Source organism: Lepisosteus oculatus, chromosome 10 (assembly GCF_040954835.1).
Source record: "Lepisosteus oculatus isolate fLepOcu1 chromosome 10, fLepOcu1.hap2, whole genome shotgun sequence".
Classification (NCBI taxonomy): domain Eukaryota; kingdom Metazoa; phylum Chordata; class Actinopteri; order Semionotiformes; family Lepisosteidae; genus Lepisosteus; species Lepisosteus oculatus.
Genome location: NC_090705.1, coordinates 43330107 through 43350713, shown reverse-complemented (window position 1 = coordinate 43350713; position 20607 = coordinate 43330107). Strand labels below are relative to the sequence as shown.

Here is a 20607-nt window from a genome sequence, read left to right as displayed (position 1 = left end):
TGAATTAATCTTTTCTCATCATGGGGAATTCACTTCATCTGGATAAATTTCTCTCACCCCTCTAATGCGAGAGATATTGGAAACTAGATAAGCTTAGTTTTTGTCAATGATATTGGTATCTCTAGCCTGGATCAAAGCATATAAAATGTCTTATGGATTAGTAAAGACTTGGTTTCAGAATCAAAAGATAGTCATAAGACATTTGCTAATTAAACAAATTTATTAAAACTGACAAATTACATCACACTCATTATAATTTAAAAATTGATATGTACAAATATAAACATTGATATACCTGATTGTCACATAATTATCATAGTATAACACTTTACACATGAAAGACCCAAAAAGGTCTGAAACAGGGGATCGGAGATAGTGAAAACAAGCGTTGGGTATTAAGGCGAGAGCTCTGGTACAGCAATGACACTTTAAGAAGTGTTAATATTTCACAGAAACATGAGACATCCTGGTTTAATAATTCCAAGCATATCTTCAGCAGTGTCATGTCCAGCCATTTCTGGAATCCTGTCTCACTTGGACAAGGACATGACTCACGGCTCAAGCTCAGGGTATGTGGGACATAGAGCTCAATCTGTGCTCAGAGTCAGAGGAAATGCTTTTACTGATCAAGCTGCTCCTGTCGTAAAAGTATTCAGTTTACTTTGAAACTATTGTAACCTCCAGTACATTGATGTTGATTATGGGATCTGTGTACATATGTTCCATCATAAAATACAATACCAACAAGGGATAAAAAAATAAAGTTAACTGATCTAGCAGATGAGTGCAAATTCACAAATCTGCCCTAAATTAATTATTGAAACAAGAACGATTAAAAAAAACAAACTAATGTTAAGAGCAAATACACAACCTGGGTGAACATAGAGCGATTATCTTTGTCGAAATGATAAACAATACAAAACATGTATAGAAATATATAGATATTCAAATTCCAGTAGACTGTTCAGCTATACTTGTTGACAGTGAATATTGTGAGTATACCGAACCTGTGGCTGAATTCAGATGGGTTTTAAGTATTCTGCAGTTTACACAAGGTAAGCTGGTTATCAGTCTTGAGATGTGTTTTTTAAATTTTTGCCCAACGAAAACATATATGAAGGGGTTCAAACAGCTATGCAAATAGGCAATAGCTTCAGTAATCTGGAGACTTAAATGAATACTTTTACTAGTTTCACAAAAGCTGTATACTTCAAGAATCTCTAAACCCCTAAAAAAACATGCAATATTATAAGGTGTCCAGCATACAAAAAACACCATGACTACCATAAAAACAAGTCTAATGGCATGCTTCTTGGGTGACTTGGAGGTGAGTAGTCTTCTGACAATCATTGAGTAGCAGAATACCATGATACCTAATGGAAGCACCAGACCCAGAATGTTCATTTTAAACACACGGAATGCCATGAAGAACTCACTGTCATCAACATACAGAGGATTACAAATTGATTTGTTTCCGTCGGTTGTAACTTTATTCTTTATGATCTCAGGAAATGAAGACAGAAACCCAGCTATCCAGATGCCCACACTTGCAATCCTTCCGTGTGTTGCTGTTCTGGCCTTCAGTGCATACACTGCATGGACTATCGCTAAGTATCTGTCTACACTCATCAGTGTAATGAAAAAGATCCCACTGTAGAAGCCAATCTTGTAAGAACCCAGGATTATTCTGCACATGGGATCACCAAACACCCACTGGTCTCGGGCATAATGAGCCAGGAATGGAAGGGAGAAAACAAACAGCAAGTCAGCGATGGCCAAGTTAAGAAGACAGACATCAGTCATGCTTTTCAACTTTACATGCAGAAGCAGAACCCAAAGAACAAGAGCGTTTCCTATTACCCCAACTACAAACAACACAGAATAAACTGCTGGAAGGAAGGCAGCTCCATGTGTTTCATATTTACATGACAAGAAGTTATCGTAGTCTATTTCTGTGTAATTGTATTCGTCTTCACTGGTCTTCATCTGCACAGGAGTGCTGTAAAATATAACAGAGTTAGATAAATCTAACTTTATCTTAGAATAAATTAGTTCTCTTTTGAGATTCTGCTAAGAACTTGGTTGAATTTAGCATAAAAATATTCCTTAAATTTTGTCATTTAATTTCATATATGTAGGGGTATATGTAGAAAAATATGGAATATGCATATAATAGTTTGTTCTTAAGAAAGATCACACAGGGGATGGAGGTTAGACAGAAGAGAAGCCATTCAGCCCATTTTTCCTGTTAGTAACCAATTGATCCAATGATCTCATCCAGCCATTTTTTAAAAGAGGCCAGAGTACTGAGCAGCATGTTCCATACTCCCACACAATTTGGATACAGAAGTGCCTCCTGTTTCAGCAGTCATGTTAACAAAAGGTTTTCTACTTACCTGTATATTTCTGGTGTGAGTGTGGTCATATTTTCACAACTGCCGTCAAAAACCTAGAATTCCAAGACACATGCGAGTTCATATTGAAATAATTTCATTTTAATCTTTCTCCTGTGCCATTTTGGGTTGATAAGTAGTTAAAGGCTTACATTTTGAAAACTGAAATAGCCTTAGACATCTTATTATATCTAAAGTTCCCCCAAGTATTGCCCTACAATAGACTTTATAAAGCATTTGTATATTACCTATAGCAGTGTTTGGGGGACAAAGGCATGTAGCTCTAATTTAACCCAGAGTTGTTTTGTTTTGGTAAATACAAAACTCCTTGTTTTACACTGACACATTGTAATGAGCTTCAGCTGCTAACAATATCAGACACCGATATCAGCCCTGATTCTGCCATGGTGTCAGCTGATTTATAAATGAAACTGCTAAACACCTTGTCTTTTTGTCCACAATCCTCTTTACTGGCCCTCACCGCTATTCACGCCAGCCACTCTGCTTTGAACGATAGCTGCTACATCACTTATCAGTGCATGTCCAGAAGCACGTGTATACCAGATGCCACGATTGTAATCCCTCCCTCTTAAGGGCGCTCCGGCTTTTTTTTCCACATTTTAGTTGATTTTCCACACCTGCTCCCTGTTCCAGCCAACCTTTAAAAGCCAGACACTCACTCTGGTTCGGGCTCTGCCATGGAACAGGGAAGCCTGCCTACCACCGAGCCGCCCTACGTCCGCGGTTCGAGGGCTCCTATCGGCATCCCAAACCAGCCGAGTCTGGGACCTGGAGCGTCTGGTCCCGTTACCCGTTTTTAATCCCCGTCCTTGCACCGGATCCCGTTCCGGCTTTTAACTGTTTTGTTTCGTCTCCTCCTGCATTTCCTGGTTTTTGGAGTTTTGGACTTCACCCCGGTTTTTCCCCTGGATTCCCTTTGGACAGTTTGCCTGGACCACGCCCCCCCCAAGCATCTTCATCACACCCCCCCCTTCGTCTACCAGTCCAGTTCCTTGTCTCCTCCCCGTGTCTGTTCACTCCCTTCCATTTTGTGCTGTCTGCATTATGTCCTGAAAGACGCTTCATAACACCAGACCCATTTGATCCATTTCAAGAGTACCCCGTGGTAAAAGAGCCCAACAATCTCATCAAAAACAAGTGCTGCATAACTTTCCCTGCCAATATACTGTACATATTATACTGTGAAACAGGAAGACTTACCTATTGCTTCAGAAAATGTCAGAGCAGTGAAAATCAAAGATCTCTCCAATCCCATAATACCTCTTTTTTCTTCTCCCAATGATTATGTTGTCTTTCTATCTACTTCCTTTCACTGGAATTCAAAGAGTACTACACCGGCAAGACATCAGAAGTCATATTTATCCTGCAACTTGGCTCACACACTCTTCCAAGCTTCCCAAGTTTGCCAAATTTCTTTATAAACCTTTCAATAAATATACCGATTACTGCTTTTCCACTCCTGCCCAGGAATTTGTGACCCAGGTTTACATAAGTGAGCTTTTCACTTCTGCAAAAGCGGTCTCATATTTTCTTTCATTTGTTCATTATACTCAACCTCTTTACCTCATATGTTATACATAATTCTGAAACATATTATACAGTATTTCTTAATAAAAATAAGAGGTTATTCCATTGTGGATCACTTGAGTAAAGAAAACAAGAAATAAAGAAGTTAAACATGCAATATAGCAAGCAAATATTATTTCTTAAAATATAATAGAGGAGAAATTTAAGCAAGGCAAGCTTTGTACTGCCTGGCAGGACATTAATACAAAGTCCGCAATGAATACCAATTAGGATTGTAAATTCATCCTAGTGCATGGAAATAGTGGACAGACCCTACCTGAAAGGTATATTTTCTCCACTTACTCCAGGAAAACACCGCAAATATCTATCAGCTTGTATGGCTGTGAGCAACAGTACGTCAAAAAGATATATAGAGATCAACAAAGCATCAGATCCAGATGAAATGAGAGGCAGATTGCCAGAGGCATACAGTATTCATTCTTCATTCATTCATGATGTTATGTTACAAAATTAAATCTGCAACTTCTGCAAGATTTGTTTCTGTGCTCAAGACAGCCAGGGTCTCATAAGCCACTCTTGTGTGGGTTTGGTATCCTGTGTCTGATTTAGCTGCATGAAGTGGGAATGGGGACTTGGGCTGATTGCCAAGACTGACCACAGTAAAACTGTGTGAGCTGTCTGATTTTGTACTGTATATAGCAACAACATGTTTTTGTTTGGAAATTTTGCTCCTCATCAAAAATAGTTGTGTGACTTTCTGAGAAAAGTCTAACAGCACTAAAGTACGGTGCTGAAGAACTGGGTGGACAGTTTCCAGTTCTCTTAAGACCCTGGCACTGTTCCTGCTGCTTGGAAGCACTCTGCAGTTCTACCCGTTTCTAAGAGGAATTGACCTAAAGCTCTCAGTGACCTCAGGTCTTTAAATCATACTCATGTAGTGATGAAGCCTCCTGAAAAAAAACAGTCAGATCACATATTTTGCCTCCAACAGATTCAGATCCTGATCTCTTCTACTTCACCTACCATCCTAGCAGGGGAGTTGCCTTACTAGAGATTTTTCTTACTACATTTACAGAGGGGAAATTCTTCAGCTAGACTTCTCTTTGCCGATTCCCCCCCCCATCAGCCTTTTAATACAATACAGGCTCACATTTTGGTTGAAAACTTTATCACACGTTTCAAATTAGATAATCAACTTATCATGTGGATCATTAGTTTTCTGACTAATTGAACACAAACTGTACTTATTATTAATGGGCTGGTTTCTGACCTTGTTTGTACTTCTACTGGTTCACCACAAGGCTGCATTCTTTCTCCTCTCCATCTTCTGACTGTCAGCGCAACTATCAAAATCGTTATATCATCAAGTTTGCTGATGACATTCCTCTCAGGGCCTGGGCAAACACATGGACCCATTCTGGATGAATTAGTCAACTGATGTAATACTGTACTTCATACCTACAGAAGAATGTGTCAAAAACAAAATAAATTTATTTTGAAAAAACTAAGCAATATCATTCTAATTCTGTTGGAATGGTTCACACTAACAAATATCTGGGCACTGTGTTTGACGATAAGTTCAACAAGAACTCAGATGTCATTATGAAAAAATCCCAGCAGTGCTTACAGTATATGGTCAGAGACTTTTCTTTTAACTGCTGGTTTACTTCAGTCAGTCAAAAAGACAAAAAAAAAATCCACCTGCAGAATGTTGTAAACCTCGGTTCTAAAATTGTTGGCAAGCCTTCCAGACTCCTGCCATTTTTTTCACTGACCACAGTACAAGACAAAAGAAAATCTAGCTTTGTTCCAGAGGCCATAAGCCTTGCAAACAGTGAGTACAAAGAGGTTTAATTGCTATGATCTCTATGGGATATAGCTTTTTCTACAAATGTGCGCATATTTGAATACCTTAAATATTAAATTTATTTAAATATTGTGCATACGGTCATTTTTATCAGCCATGTACATCTTGTTTTCTTAGTAATATTTTGTCATGTGTTGTATGCCACACTTCTTGTTGCTTAAATTGTACCGTTGGGGGATGAATTAAGTATTTTGAACTGAATTGAACATTTCTGCCTATTTCTTTCCTTACCTAAAGAAGTCACCTTAGTTGAAAAAAAGCGTTTTTCATCTTTTTAGCCGTAGTCACTCTATGCATAAGTAATCAAACTAAAACAAAAGGATATCCTCTTTACAGGGGAAAAGAGAAAGAAATGGCAGGCAGCTATCAGGCAACAATCTGTGGTTTTTACGATTTGAATATCTTTGATTATCTGTGGTCAGAGTTACACTGTAGTAACTGTTAACCAACACAAGACACTATAATTTAACCAGTTTCATGTTAAAACATTACACTTTATGTTGTCAGAACATCATTTATCACCTTCTGACACCCTTCACTGTAATGAAATCATCAAACTTCATTATACAACAGAAGACATCTCACAACACAACATCCATCCTTTCATTATTAAAAATCTGCTTATTCATATCAAGGATCACAGGAACACAGAGCCTGTTCTGTGGGTCTGCCTCCTGCAGGGAGTAAGGTCAATTAAAGAGGACCCACAAAGCCACATAAATTAGAGATGGACATCAACTAATGTAGCTAACATGCTTTTGAAAGGGGAGAGAAAACTGGAACACCCGTCAAAAAAAAAAAAACACATAATCAAAGGTAGAACATGCTAACCCCACTAGGTGCTATGGTCTAAAATCATAAACCAAAATCATTCTGGACTGAGAAGCAGCAGGACTGACCACGACACCACTGTGCCGCCCAAAAGAAAAGGTTTTCAGTCTTCGATATTACCGACTTTGTAATGATAGACACTATCTTTATCAATAAAATGGTTCATACACCAGCAGGTCTTATCTTGTAATTCACACATATACTGTACATACTATTTTGTCAGTACTATAAATGTTACTAGTTATTCTCAGTTAACTAATTATGGTATCAACAACACATTTGTATGTTATAATATACAGCAGGAGGTCAAAGCAAATGCACAGATAGGGACTGTTAACACATTGATCATGTTTATCTACCAAAACCAGAACAGGACCGAATGTATCTACTAAATTGTATTCTATGTACAGTCTTTAATTTTGGCAAGTGAAATGTGGGTGGATGTTGTTTAGCTCACTATACAGGCATGCAGTAGTTTGTTATATAAATCTGTATTATTTATGACACATGATCACGAGCACGACCGTCAAAATAAACTATGGCGTTTTACTAGAGTAAAACACAAATCCCCCTCTTGATTGCATGCAACAGTATGATACCCAGCTACTACAATTACTACTACTAATAATGGGAGAAATTTTCATTGCTAATTGACAAATTAGCAGAGGATTGATCCATTTAATATCACAATCACCATATATATAGGAATAGTTCAACTATTGCACTTCTTTAAATGTGCGATTATGCAGGGGACTCGTACACTTGTACAATTGTGCGAATTGTAGTTTGTTGTCGATTCTGTTCCGTTCAGTGCTACTGCAATAATGACAAAACAATATATTGTGTGTACCCGAGAAACCACATGAAAGCCTTCAGATTAGCGCTCAAGTCGACATCCATCCAACCTTTTTCTAAACCACGTTATCAAGTATAGGGTTGTGGTGGAGCAAGTGCATAACCTAACAAGCAACTGGTGGAAGGAGGGACATGCCCTGGATTAGATACAGACATGCACACAATCGCATCAGGGTCAATTTTCCTAGAAGCTAATAAACCCACCAGTATGTCTTTGGACTGTGAAAGGAAACCAGAGGAACAAGGGAAGAGCATACAGACTCCACACAGGCACTGTAGCTTCCCTGGTTCAGAATTAAACTCAGAAACTATGAATCATCTATGAATGATTGCAGATAAACTTTCATAACATGTGAATTAAGCTCAAACAGTACTGTAAAGCCTGCATAGAACAGTTAGCTCTTTCAAAAAGATAATGTAAAAATAACTACTTTGTTTTATAAGGAAGATTGAATATCCAGGCTGAGAAATCTTCCTTATCAGTCCTGAAACCTCTGAAAGAGGAAGAGCAAAATGAAGCATGGGTTCTCTTCTGCTCACTGAACAGAATAGCACCACCCTTTTTTTGATCAGTGTCAAAATGTTCTTTTTTTGCATTTAACATATACATTTGTGCATCAGACATTTTAAACTATTTCATACTGTATATTTCAGTTTTGAGAGAATAGGTTGACATTCCTTTGAAGCAATGTGACCCTGTTATTCATGGAATGCAGCTGAAGTTTAATAGTATGTTTTATTTTTTTGTTTTGTAAATTTAGTCAATATTCCTTTGAAAACTTACTAAAGTTACTAACTTACTAAACCCCTCTTAACTTCATGAGGACAGTAGTTCAATTTTGATGTATTCAAGCATTTGAATCAAGCACACACATTTTTTAAAGTCCTGGCAGAATTAGTCCTAGAAAAGAGTCTATCAGCTTTTCTGTTTCTCTCCATGAATAAGTAGAATCATATCTGCAGCCTATGAAAAAAAAAATCAAAGATGAAAAATGCACTACTTTATGGAAGATAGCAATACTGATTTTATTTACCATCATCAACAGATAACAAAGCAGAGTACTTATTTAAACACTGCTGATTTTATGAGATAACAGCGAGGGGTGCAGGATGTCTGTGTTTTCTTAGATTAAGCTCTCATCAGAGTACTTAAGCAGCTAGTTACATGGCCAAAAATAAGGTTTACAAAATATTCAAGTATAATTCAAACATGTTAACTCACCTTAAATATGATTAGAATGCCCTGCAGGAAATTCAGATCCGAAGCCTTTAAGAAGCTGTCATAATGGACTTCCTGTTTTCGCTGAAGTGATATTTTAAAGGTAACCAGTGGTATTGTAGCCCAAGGACAGGGTACAAGATTTGAAGTTCAAAGCATATGTGAATGACAGGAAATCACACAGTAATGTATTGGCAATGTTTATTTTTAGGTATCAGTTATGTACTGTAGCATGAGTTAGTTCTTAATGAGTTATGTACTAGCATTGACACATCACAAACTTCAAATATATACATTTTTTGTACTCATTACCTTCACTGGGTAATAAATGGTTAATTTATGCTGCATGATCATGCATCATAAGACATTTATGACCGAGAATTCACCATTAACTTGTTTTTAATTTTTACTATTGGTAATAATAAAGATGACACCTTTATCCAAGGTGATGTACAATTTATTGAATATAATAATAGTGCAACACGTTAAAAACTGAACTTGAGCCATGTACTAGGCGTCAGATTTGTGAATTTTTGAAAGAAGGCAAAAGTGAGATACCTGAGGATGTTCAGCAATGAGATGGTTCACCTCCTGGGGGAGTTCCTTATTGCTGATCAGATGGTGAAATGAGAGAGGGAAGGTGAATACCATTTCCTCTATTCCACTGAGAGAGCTGGAACAGACAAATTCTGAAGATCTTCTGAATTCTCCATTTCTCTTCTTCCTCATAAAACAACTCTTTCCTCTCATTGCCTGGGACCCCTGGGACTCTCCCAATCATGGACAGTCTTCTTTTTCCCAGGAAGAATCCTGTCCCATTCCTACTCCAGGACCCCTGGCACATTCCATTAGGCTCACCCTTCCACAGCCAGTCTTCCATTTGCTAGGAGATACTGTACATATTCCTAGTCTCTTCCAAGACTGACTGCCACCCACTTTCCAACTACAAACATAAAGTGACTGGTGCTACTCCTGAGGAATGCCCTAATTAAGCACAGGGCCAATCAGCTGATCCCTTTCCTGCCTGTGGAATTCCATTCAGTGGAATTCAGTCCAATCAGTCAATCAAAGCAGGTGTGTCCAATTTACTGCAGTGAAGGAAGATGCTTTAACTAAGCCTCAGCTTGCTCTATCACAATCTGTCTGCTTCTCTAAAACCCCTAATCACTCCTCTGATGTTACGGTCTTTACATCTTCTTATTCCAAATTTAAATACCAATTATCTAATATATTCCCTCATTTTTGATGAATGAAAGACTGAAATAAGAGATAAGCTGCCTTCTAAACTAAATAGAATACAACCTGCTGTTTAATCTTTCTCTCTCCTATCCGGATGCCACAAAATAAATGGGAGTCTATCTCCCTGTTCGAAAAGTGCACACACCAACCAGGAACAGCAGTTTTTAACAGAAGTATTCTTCACTCAGGCAATCCAAGTTCCCTAAAAACACAGAATAGCAAGTTATCTTTAGCAAGGTTCACACAGGTTTCATCAGATGATCTCAAACAAGGAACTCTCGCCTGGCACAAGCTTCAAGTTCCATCTCTTCCTGCCTCCTTTTCTCTTATGGTCTGACTTATTTTTGTTCTTGTTTTCTTGTTCTGTCCTCTGTGTTTTATCCTACACTTTTGACACTCATTTACCCAGAACTTAATTTACTCAGGTAAATCTGAAGATTCATTTGATCAATGTGTCTCACACCAGACACAACTAGATAAACATCTTTTGGTCTGAAGCTCTAGGAAGTTGAAATATTGACATTAGTTAAGTATTACCCATTGTGTGTAGATTCTTAGACACCTCCATTGTCACCTACTGTACCCCACCCTGTAACAGCATCATCTGAAAATTTAATTTGCTAATCATTCCAGAACATTTATCAATTAAACAGAATTACAAGAGCAATGGTCCTGAAATGGATCCCAGTGGATCTTGAGATCTATGTACTATACTGTAGATCTAACATCCATTTATTTTGCATTATTCTGGGCTTGTGTTGCCTTGTTATTTTCTGACAGCTGTGGCAATTGCAAAATCTTTTTTCAACTGTCCACTCTTTCTATATTTGAATCTTAGTTTTAATCAGTCTGTTGAGGGCTTTCTTTAATATACTTTCTAATACCCCCATTAAACAAATATTAATCCATTATTCCTAGACATGGACTTATATAAAATTCACATTTACCTTAGTATCATTAGCATAAATGACCAAGCAACCCAATGAGATTCTTCATGCTTCATCATTTAACATTTGTTGTTTAATTCCTTGGCACAGTTCTGATTATTTTGGTGATTAAATAATTTCCAGTCCCAAATAAACATTTTTTTAATTTGCACTATTATTCAACAGCTTCCCTGTATACAGCTCCAATATGTACAATATGTGTGTTTCTGAATCCTAATTACTTTAGATCTAGAGTTCAGCCCCTACAATCTAAAGACATAGCAAAACACCTTAACAGGCCAAGGAGAAAAAAAAACTGTATCTATCAAAAAATAAAACCTCCCTCTCTAACACATGGATACACAACTTAATGTAGAACAATTTCACTATTTAAACGATGCATCTATAAAGGAAGAGAGATGTTTTAGCCTGAGGATTCTACAACATAAACATTTTGAATTTCCTAAAATGCTCTTATAGAGCAGTTCAGAGTCTAGTACTGTTTATAGTGCCCAGATTACCTGGATATAATCTGTTTCTAAGACTAAATGGAAAAGGTCATTCTCCCATCACTCAGGATCGACAATGTTTCTTCCTTTCTTCTGACTTCTTTCCTCCTCTTTTGACTTCGTTTTTGTCACTATACTTCTATGGTACCATTCCTGAAGAGGCCATCTGAATGACTTCTCCGTGGATTGCCTGTTCACTGTTGAATTTTTATTCTTTATGGTTTGTCCTAATGGTTTATAGGGAAGTTAATTAACAAGATTAAGTCATTAGGAGCACCCTTTGATTATCTATGTTTACTGTACTTGCCTCATAGCCCAAGGACAACTACACACAGACAACAACACATCTATTTCAGACCTTCTAAGTAAGGCATTCAAGCTGGCAAGTGCAAATGTTGATAACCTACCTGAAACTACGCTGCACTTCCTGCTTCACAACTATATACTTCGTTCATGTAGCCCATCTCACAAATATCGTTTTTTATCTCACGTCTTAGAGCTGTGGCTAACCATATTTTTTTGTGAAGTTTACTAACTTTAACAGTGTTTTCTGACAAGGCACAAAGTGGTCAATTCTTGAATTCCAGAAGAAACTAAGGACTGAAGCTTTTTCATAGAAATACACTATTGAATATTAGTGCATATACAATAGTATCACACTCCATATAAAATTGCAAGAATAATTACTGGTATTCTACTTCACTGTAACAACTAACAGCATCAGTGGGATTTCTGTCACATTGCCATATGAGGTGACTGCTTATCGAATCACTAGGACCTAATATTCATTTGCTCCAAAAGAAAATAAAAGCTACATTTCATCACAGCATGTCATTTACACAGATGAAACAGATGAAAAGGCTTTAATATGGCAAGCAAACACCTCGACATTGCTGTGCTCTTTATTTATCAACAAGTGACCCCTGTTGGTTAACCTTGCAGGACACCACAGGAATAAAGAGCAGGCTAGAACAAGACCTTGAGGGAGAGTGGACATAGGGTGAGAGATGGTGAGTAGAGATATAAGGGATCATGTACAGCTTCATTATTTTTGTGTTTGAAATAATCCTGCATCCATTTGCACCTTTTGTGGCAAGGAGGCCAGTCTGCCACTGCCTGGCTGACACATTTCTTTTTGCGCAAGGCTACTTAGTTTAATGATACTGAGGAGATGATGTACTATCCTCACCACATGTGCACCCAACCTCAGTGGTCTTACAAAAGTCAAGTTAAAAGGCATAAATAAACAGACTTTAAATACCAACACTCATCAGCATGACAGAGTTTTTCCAAAGTAAATGTTAACAACTGCATATGAATAATCTGAATTTTCCCCATAGTTACCACTATACCCCACACCCACTTGGTTATGGAAATTAGAAAAATAACCACTTGCTGTTTGCTTTCAGAATTTCTCTCAATGTTATTATTTCTGAATTTCTCTTGTACAAAGGTTACACTGACAGGTATCCTTTACAAAGGACACAATCTTATTAAAGTATTGAAACTGCAAGAAGAAACATCATATTGTTTGAACCATTTAAACATATAAAATGTTTTTTCAATGAAGACGATAAGGTGTCATTAACTGAATAAATCACTGGGAGATGGCTATAAAATACTCCACAAAAAACTGAATCTATCAAGTTCTATAGTAGTGTCCTGCATGACGAAATGAAAGGCTACAGATTTGACAACCCTAACAGGAGGAAGATTTAAGTATGTCTTGCCACAACAGGCTGTGAGACAAGAGCTTCTGGTTGTAACCACTGTATGAATCCAAAGGCAATAATTACACAAACATGCATCTTCAGGACACAAAGAGCAGAAAAATATTATTTGCTGTAGCAAATAATTTTTAGAATTTATAAAGTAAGAATCCAATCCTTAAATATTGTGTAATATAATGTTTATAATGTATCTGAATGGCAAAATATATCTATCCATTTTCTAAGCCTATCCTAGCAAGTACTGTATATAGGCACAAGGTGGGAGGATGGCACAATTTAACCCAAGATCTTAAATTTAATTTTAAATTATTACCAAGTTAAACTGAAATTTTCTTTGAGAGTTTGGTTGTAAGAAAGGAGGTCATGTACAGTAAATGAAAGGAAGACAAACTCAGAAGACTAAAGGTTTTCAAGAAGATTTAAGACTTTTATTTAAAAATATACTGTATGCAGTAAATATACTTTTTACATTTGAAAGATTTCAAAAGTTAGTTTTTCCACAAGTATATACACGGCTTTACAGTACATGAAAATGTAATGGCAAACTGGGGCAGTTGACAGAAGTCTTTCCATATGAATGCTGCAGATAATTTAAAACACGATAAGCTGAAATCATTTAAACACACATAATAAGATGATTTCTTCTGCATTTCATAGATGCAATGTCTATTATAACACTCCCTTACTTTTGCAACATTCATTTGTACTTAATTATTTGTTGTAGTTTTATAACACTTTTCAACCCAAAGGATCATAAGCAAGCACACAAACAAGAAGAGGACAGATACAGAGCCATAAAAAACAAGAATTCAATCTATTTAGAAAATGTTTTTTTCACATTGCAGACAAAATGCAGAGATGAAAACTGTTCATGGTTGTAATGTATGTAGATTTGCTCACTGGATCTATTTCCTTTGGCGGATGTATACCTCCTTGGAGGCTATATTACAGTATATGTAATGTGTAATTGGAAAGAAGTTCTGTGCAGTCCAGTAAATGACAAGAGAAGCCTGCAACATAGTTCTTGCCTCCCGTTATTTTGTTTCTTTTAGCATTTCGTACACATACACATACACGACACGGTAAACATAGCCGACTGGTGTCTGTGACAATGCGGGAGTGGGCGGAGCCGAGGCGAGCGCCTGTAAAAGGTCAACACCCCTAACTGAGGCACGGAAGCACTGGTGTGAGGTTAGCAGGTTCCATAAAATAACACTCAAAAGGGGTAAAAAATGAAAAAAAAAAGCAAAAATAAAGGTGTACTGCTGTGCATCGCGACCTCCAGGCTGGGCGTACCCTATTTAATGTGGTCCAGCCTGGGAAAAAGAAGAGCCGCTAGCTAGCACAGCAGGGACCAGCCTGGACTGACCCTGTTTACAGGGGGAGACAAGAACTCTGTGTGTGACAAAGGCGTGCCTGCCCTGGTGAAAATACGTGGTGGGACAGGCACAAAGAAAAAGAACGCCATACACGGGTGCAACCCCCCTGGGACTGTCAGTGTAAAAACTCCCCACTCCGGGGGGGTGGCCCTGCTCGTCCCGTCTAGGGGTATCTAGTGTGCCTTTATAGGACCTTCCCAGCTGGGGCTCAACATCTAGGAGCCGGGACAGCTTGGACTACACTACAAAGGCGAGGCGTCGTGCTTCCTGCAGGGCTCCGCCTCCACATTGGACACACCCCCACCATTGCCACATGGCTTTTGGTGACGGGTAAGGTTAATTACTACCATCTTAATAATAATAAAAATAATAATAATTGCTTACACTCATATAACGCTTTTCTGGACACTCCACTCAAAGCGCTTTACAGGTAATGGGGACTCCCCTTCACCACTACCAATGTGTAGCATCCACCTGGATGATGCGGCGGCAGCCATAGTGCGCCAGAACACTCATCACACATCAGCTATCAGTGGGGAGCAGAGCAGAGTGATGAAGCCAATTCATAGAGGGGGATTATTAGGAGGCCATGATTAGTAAGGGCCAATGGGATTAGAATTAGAACCCAAATGGTCCACAGGGTGAGAGCCCCCTGCTGGCCTTTGCTTATTGGAAACTCAGCAATCCTCAGTATAATCCACATCTAAAAAAGTATTTCATAACCCAGTAGAATTATCCCCTATACTTGTTGACTGTGAATACACAGAGTTTGCAGTTAAAGGCAGATACATTTTCAAGATTTTACAGTTTTCACAAATGCTGCCAGCTACTAGCCTGGAGAGGTGCCTCTTAAATTTCTCTCCAACAAAAACATAAATGAAGGGGTTCAAACAGCTATGCGAATAGGCCACCGTTTCAGTTATTTGGAGACTCAAAATAAGTATCTTGTTGGATGTACATGAGTAGCCAATATTAAGAAGCTGTAAGCCCTTAAAAAAACATGCAATGTTATATGGAGTCCAACAGAAGAAAAAGACCATGACTACACAGAGAACAAGTCTGATGGCATGCCTCTTGGCTGACATGGATGTGAGCAGCCTTCTTATGATCATTGAGTAGCAAAACACCATGATGACTGAAGGAAGCAGCAGACCCAGAACATTAAGTTTAAATGCACTAAATACCCTCAGGGGCTGTTTGTTATTTTCAAAATACAGAGGCAGACATCTGGATTTCTCTTCCTCAAGGTTAACTGTAATGTACATGATCTCAGGAAATGAAGCCAAAATGCTAACTATCCAGGTGACCACACTTGCGATTCCTCCATATATTGCTGTTCTGGCTTTCAGTGCATACACTGCATGGACTATTGCTAAGTATCTGTCTACACTCATCAGTGTAATGAAAAAGATCCCACTGTAGAAACCAATGTTGTAAGAACCCAGGAGTATTTTGCACATGGGATCACCAAACACCCACTGGTCTCGGGCATTATGAGCCAGGAATGGAAGGGAGAAAACTAACAGCAAGTCAGCGATGGCCAAGTTAAGAAGACAGACATCAGTCATGCTTTTCAACTTTACATGCAAGAGCACAACCCACAGAACAAGAGCATTTCCTATTATCCCAACTACAAACAACACAGAATAAACTGCTGGAAGGAAGGCAGCTCCATGTTTTTCATATTTACATGGCAAGTAGTTGCCACTGTAGTCTATTTCGGTGTAATTGTATTCGTCTTCACTGGTTGAAGGCATCTGCGCAGGAGTGCTGTAAAATATAACTGAATTAGACCCAATTATCGACAAGGAGCCTGTTACAAGAGATTAACAAAGAATCAAATTCCATTTGGATTAAGAAGAGCAATTCCTCTATAATTAGATTCCATGATGTCAAACTTGTTAATTAGATGAAAATGTTTAAACTGATACGAGATTTGAAAAAATATTGTTTTGGTTAACATGACATATCTGTAAAATATATGTAATCAAGTTTATCAGTTTACATAAAAAGGTGCTAAGTTTTGGAAGATATTATTCCCATTCCTGAGATCCAATTGTCATTTGGAAGTAAACCGGTTAAATATTTATCACGTCAAATCTCATGTTATGTGTGTTAGTGTTGTGGATAACCAACTGAAAAAAATGAGTTTTTTTAAATCAGTTTTTTGGTTAAACATAGAAATATCAACAGCAGAAATTGTCCCCTCACCTGTTCTCCATAATAAGGATGGTCATTTTTCCACACCAGTGGTCAAGTCTGTAATTACATGAAACAATAATTAGCTCATAACACATCGAAACAATTTAATTCCCTTTTGTCCTCTACTTCATCTACTCTGAAGTGATTATCATATTCTTTCAAAGAGATCAAGTACAGTATTCATAAACATATTTTTTTATGTTCTCTACATATACCATGTCGTCACCTTCACATCTATTTAAGGAGCCATTGTAATTACATAATCACCTGCATTAAATAACTATTTTAAGCAATCTGTATCCTTCTATTTTCTAACCCTTTCTTCCAATTCAGGGTCATAGGTCAACCAGAGCAAGCAATGGGCGCAACACAGGATACACCCTGGACAGTACGCCGGTCCAGCACACACACAGACACAAGCACAGACATGCACACACTCACACCAGGGGCCAGTTTTCCCAGAAGCCAATTCATCTACCAGGATGTCTTTGGACTGCTCCCCGCTGCACCGCAGTGCTACCCACAAGGGTATAAAATACCCACAAGGGTATAAAATCCAGTTGAACAATCCAAAGCTGATATTACATTTTTAACTAATGTATAGATTTTAATCTTGCAAGTGTCGAATTCCTCTGAAACCCTTCTGTGATGGGTTAGGTGCCTTTATAATAAACCTTCTTATTTCATTCAGTGATCTGGTATTACACATCATCCAGTGTATGGCTCAGTGCTCAGTACTGTAACAACATTTGAACAATAAATTACTGCCTTTCCCAGTTTACCCCAGAAGTGTTCAGTGTTTGGTAAATAAGGTCTACTGCTTTTGGTTACACACAGTTATAGTTAGATATCCTCAACAACACTTCGGTGTGTCTGAAAGAAATCTAGTACTGGCAAATAGCTATCAACATATCTGTCCTCCTTATCTCATGTGATATCTTTATTAAATGTAAACATGTTAAACCATCCAGATGTGAAATAGACAAGCAAATTCAACACGAAAGAAATTCCAGTCCAGAATGGAACCGAGGACAGTGAGGCTGCAGTGCTAACCTATCTGTTCCCTTTAGAGAAAAACTTGGATGAAGTCTCTTCTCCATCTCCTTTATGTCAACACTTTTGCTGAACGTTATTTTAAAAATTCTATATATGACAATCCAATGAGATTAATCATTTTTGCTGCTCTTAATCTAACAATTTGCCAGGTACAATATAATTTTTGTGCTGTGGTGACAAAAATGAAGATGCTATTCTAAATGAGGTCTAACTAATGCATTGTAAACCTTAAATGCAATATCCCTCGTTTTAAATCGAAACATTTTATTATATACTCAAACATTTGGCCTTAACATTTTTTTATTGTTTCCCTGCATTGTGTTTATGAGGACAGAGAAAGAGCTACATGAAACGCCCATATCACTTTGATGTGTAGAGTTGCCATTGTAACATCCATACAGTGTGCGTAGCTACTGTCTGTTCCTACTTCCTATGTGGAGCCTTTTTGTTAACATTAAATATCAAATGCCAAGTGTCTGCCAAATTCAAGATCGTATCTTAGTCTTACCTGTAAGTTGTTTCCCACTGCTTCTGTGATCGTATTTCCCGTATCTTTATTGCAAATGCAAATGCAGTGCACGAAGTATACCATAAGATGTTGATAAGGATCAGGAAGAGCAACATGTCACAAAATTCCTGCGGTTCACCACTCCACATAGTTATGTGTCTTACAATGATTCACTGTTTCCTATTTGTTGATCAGTATTGAATCCCAGCCCATACAATACATTTGCTTTTTACAGCTTTTGTCATTTGTTAGTAAACCTTTTCTTTAGGACCATAGCCATTTTATACATCTAAATATGTCATATGCTTTAGCTATATCAACTGTTCTCAACTATCTCAACTAATTGAGGTGAGTGAATCTAGACCTCGCATTTCTAAATCCATGTTAACAATCTCCGGAAATGTCATTCTTCTGTATTAGAAGAGTTTAATTGGTCAATGGGTTTCTGGTTTTATGAATTGGTGTTACATTTCCAGTTTTTCAATCTGAGCGCACAGTGCCCATCCTTAGTCAAAGACAAAATGTCATATTTAAAGGTCTCCCTCATCAGTTTTACACTATATTAGTCTCTGCAATACCTCAGTGTCAATTCCTCAAAATTACTCACTACAAATAATGCCATGATCACAAATAACGTTATAACAGGCTTAAATCAGATCTGTAACCAAAAGATAGTGTAATCAGACCTTTTGAAACTGGCAGATTGGTATATAAAAATACCACATTTTCTCGCCCACTTCTACCTATGTATAAATATTATTTTTCTGGCTGACTCGATTGTGCATTTTGTGTAGCACGATACAATGCCAGGGTCACTTTTGTAAAAGACAAACTTTGTGTTTCCTTTTCTTTTCCACCTGCTGGATGGTAACCAGTTTGAGTTGGATGCCGTGGTCTCTCGTGGTCTGTTTCTCCACCTCGGAAACCTGCGTTCTCTGCCCTGTCCCCTGGGTGAGGGCTGTCATTGCTCGGCTTTGCCCCCCGTCTCCCTGAGCCCTGATTTTCACACACTGAGCGTTGTATGCTGACTTTTGTAAACTAAACTAAATGCACAATCAGTGCAAGTACTAAGAAACCTTATGACAGCCTTATTTCAAACAATCCAACTCCGTTGTACATTAAATGGGAAGGAGATTCACCAGAACATGTTTTTTCTTAAAATGTACATACATCCTGTTTGTTGATTACTTATAAAGCTTTTAAAACATTGATAGGTTACAAAATAACTTTCCCTCTTTAATCCCCTGTAGATCATAAATAGTATTTCATTTTATTTTAAATTTCCTCTACGGATGCATCTGAATTGTTGGTTGTCTTGAATCATAACATTTATAATAAAAAAATAATAATACATGTATATCTATAATGTCTTCTTGTCAATATTATGTTTATCTTTGATATTGGTTTAATAGACCATACTGATATCAGATGCTGTTAATTTTTTTCACTTTTTCAGAAACTGAATGTCAGTTTTTAGTATTTTTAGTATTTCAAGAAGACTTAACTACTAAATCCACTTTCTATGGTATTTCAGTGTAAACAGCAGAATATACCAGTTATGGTAAACAGGTAAGATAGGCAAATATGGTGAAATAGATTAAATTATATTTTAAATAGGTATACTCACCATAAAAGGGATGAAAATGTGTCCCAGTAGAATATAAAATTCAAAGCCTTCAAAGCTCATGAAGAAGCTGAGAAATGCACTTCCTGTTTTGTTAGTGCTATTTTAAGGTAGCCAGAGGTAGGTACACCTACACTGATGTAGCAGAGAAAAGTACTGTATATGACTACAAGATCAAAGAGTACAGAAATGATTAAATGATATGTACTTGGAGGGATATATCAATAAATTGGTATTTTTTTCTCTGTAATCCATACATTTTGGAATATTTTGTTATTCTTACTTGATGTATCTAGGTGGGAAGGCTGCCCAAAGTAACCTCATTTTATTAAGAAAATTATAATTAGGAGGAGTGTAGGTGAAAAATTCTAGTTGGTGTTTAATTATTCCTACTATAATATTTAAGTTACAAAATATTAAAGGCTATGTAACTAGATTAAATTAATGATAAAGCCAAGTAAAAAAGAGGAGTCAGATATCTGTTAAGGTATTTGAAGATAATCCCCTAAAAGATTTGTCAGCTTATTTACTTTTCAGTCTCATGAGAGGCTGTAAAGTAATTTCCTTTTTAAATACATCTGAAGAGGTTTTGGGGCTTTGCTATTAATCTGAAATTAATTCAGAAAGCATGAGTATATTGTGTGGGAATGAGTATTTTTTTACTCACTGACAGCACTGGGCTGATGATTGGCAACTCTGCTTTTTAGGTCATGATAGATTA

At 37.4% G+C, this 20607-nt stretch overlaps 2 protein-coding genes across 5 annotated transcripts; both read right to left on the bottom strand.

The window, feature by feature from the left end:
- Window positions 1–201: 201 nt before the first annotated feature.
- LOC102691889 (C-C chemokine receptor type 4-like) lies at window positions 202–9664 on the bottom strand. 4 transcript variants are annotated; one of them, XM_015356929.2, is made up of 4 exons: window positions 8717–8801; window positions 5212–5399; window positions 2397–2449; window positions 202–1999 (listed from the first exon to the last, which is right to left on the bottom strand). In XM_015356929.2, exons 3-4 carry the CDS (start codon window positions 2423–2425, stop codon window positions 946–948), a joined length of 1083 nt encoding a protein of 360 aa, XP_015212415.2. In that variant the 5' UTR covers window positions 2426–2449; window positions 5212–5399; window positions 8717–8801; the 3' UTR covers window positions 202–945. The 4 variants fall into 4 exon arrangements, with proteins under 4 accessions (XP_015212415.2, XP_006635642.3, XP_015212417.2 ...); XM_006635579.3 differs by lacking the exons at window positions 5212–5399; window positions 8717–8801 and adding an exon at window positions 9272–9664; XM_015356931.2 differs by lacking the exon at window positions 5212–5399 and having other exon boundaries at window positions 8717–8818.
- Window positions 9665–13517: 3853 nt separating this feature from the next.
- On the bottom strand, window positions 13518–20015 carry LOC102692089 (C-C chemokine receptor type 4-like). The gene is made up of 3 exons (XM_006635580.3): window positions 19890–20015; window positions 16708–16755; window positions 13518–16266 (listed from the first exon to the last, which is right to left on the bottom strand). The coding sequence occupies exons 2-3, from the start codon at window positions 16731–16733 to the stop codon at window positions 15213–15215; spliced, it is 1080 nt and encodes a 359-aa protein (XP_006635643.3). The 5' UTR covers window positions 16734–16755; window positions 19890–20015; the 3' UTR covers window positions 13518–15212.
- Between the last annotated feature and the right edge of the window lie 592 nt (window positions 20016–20607).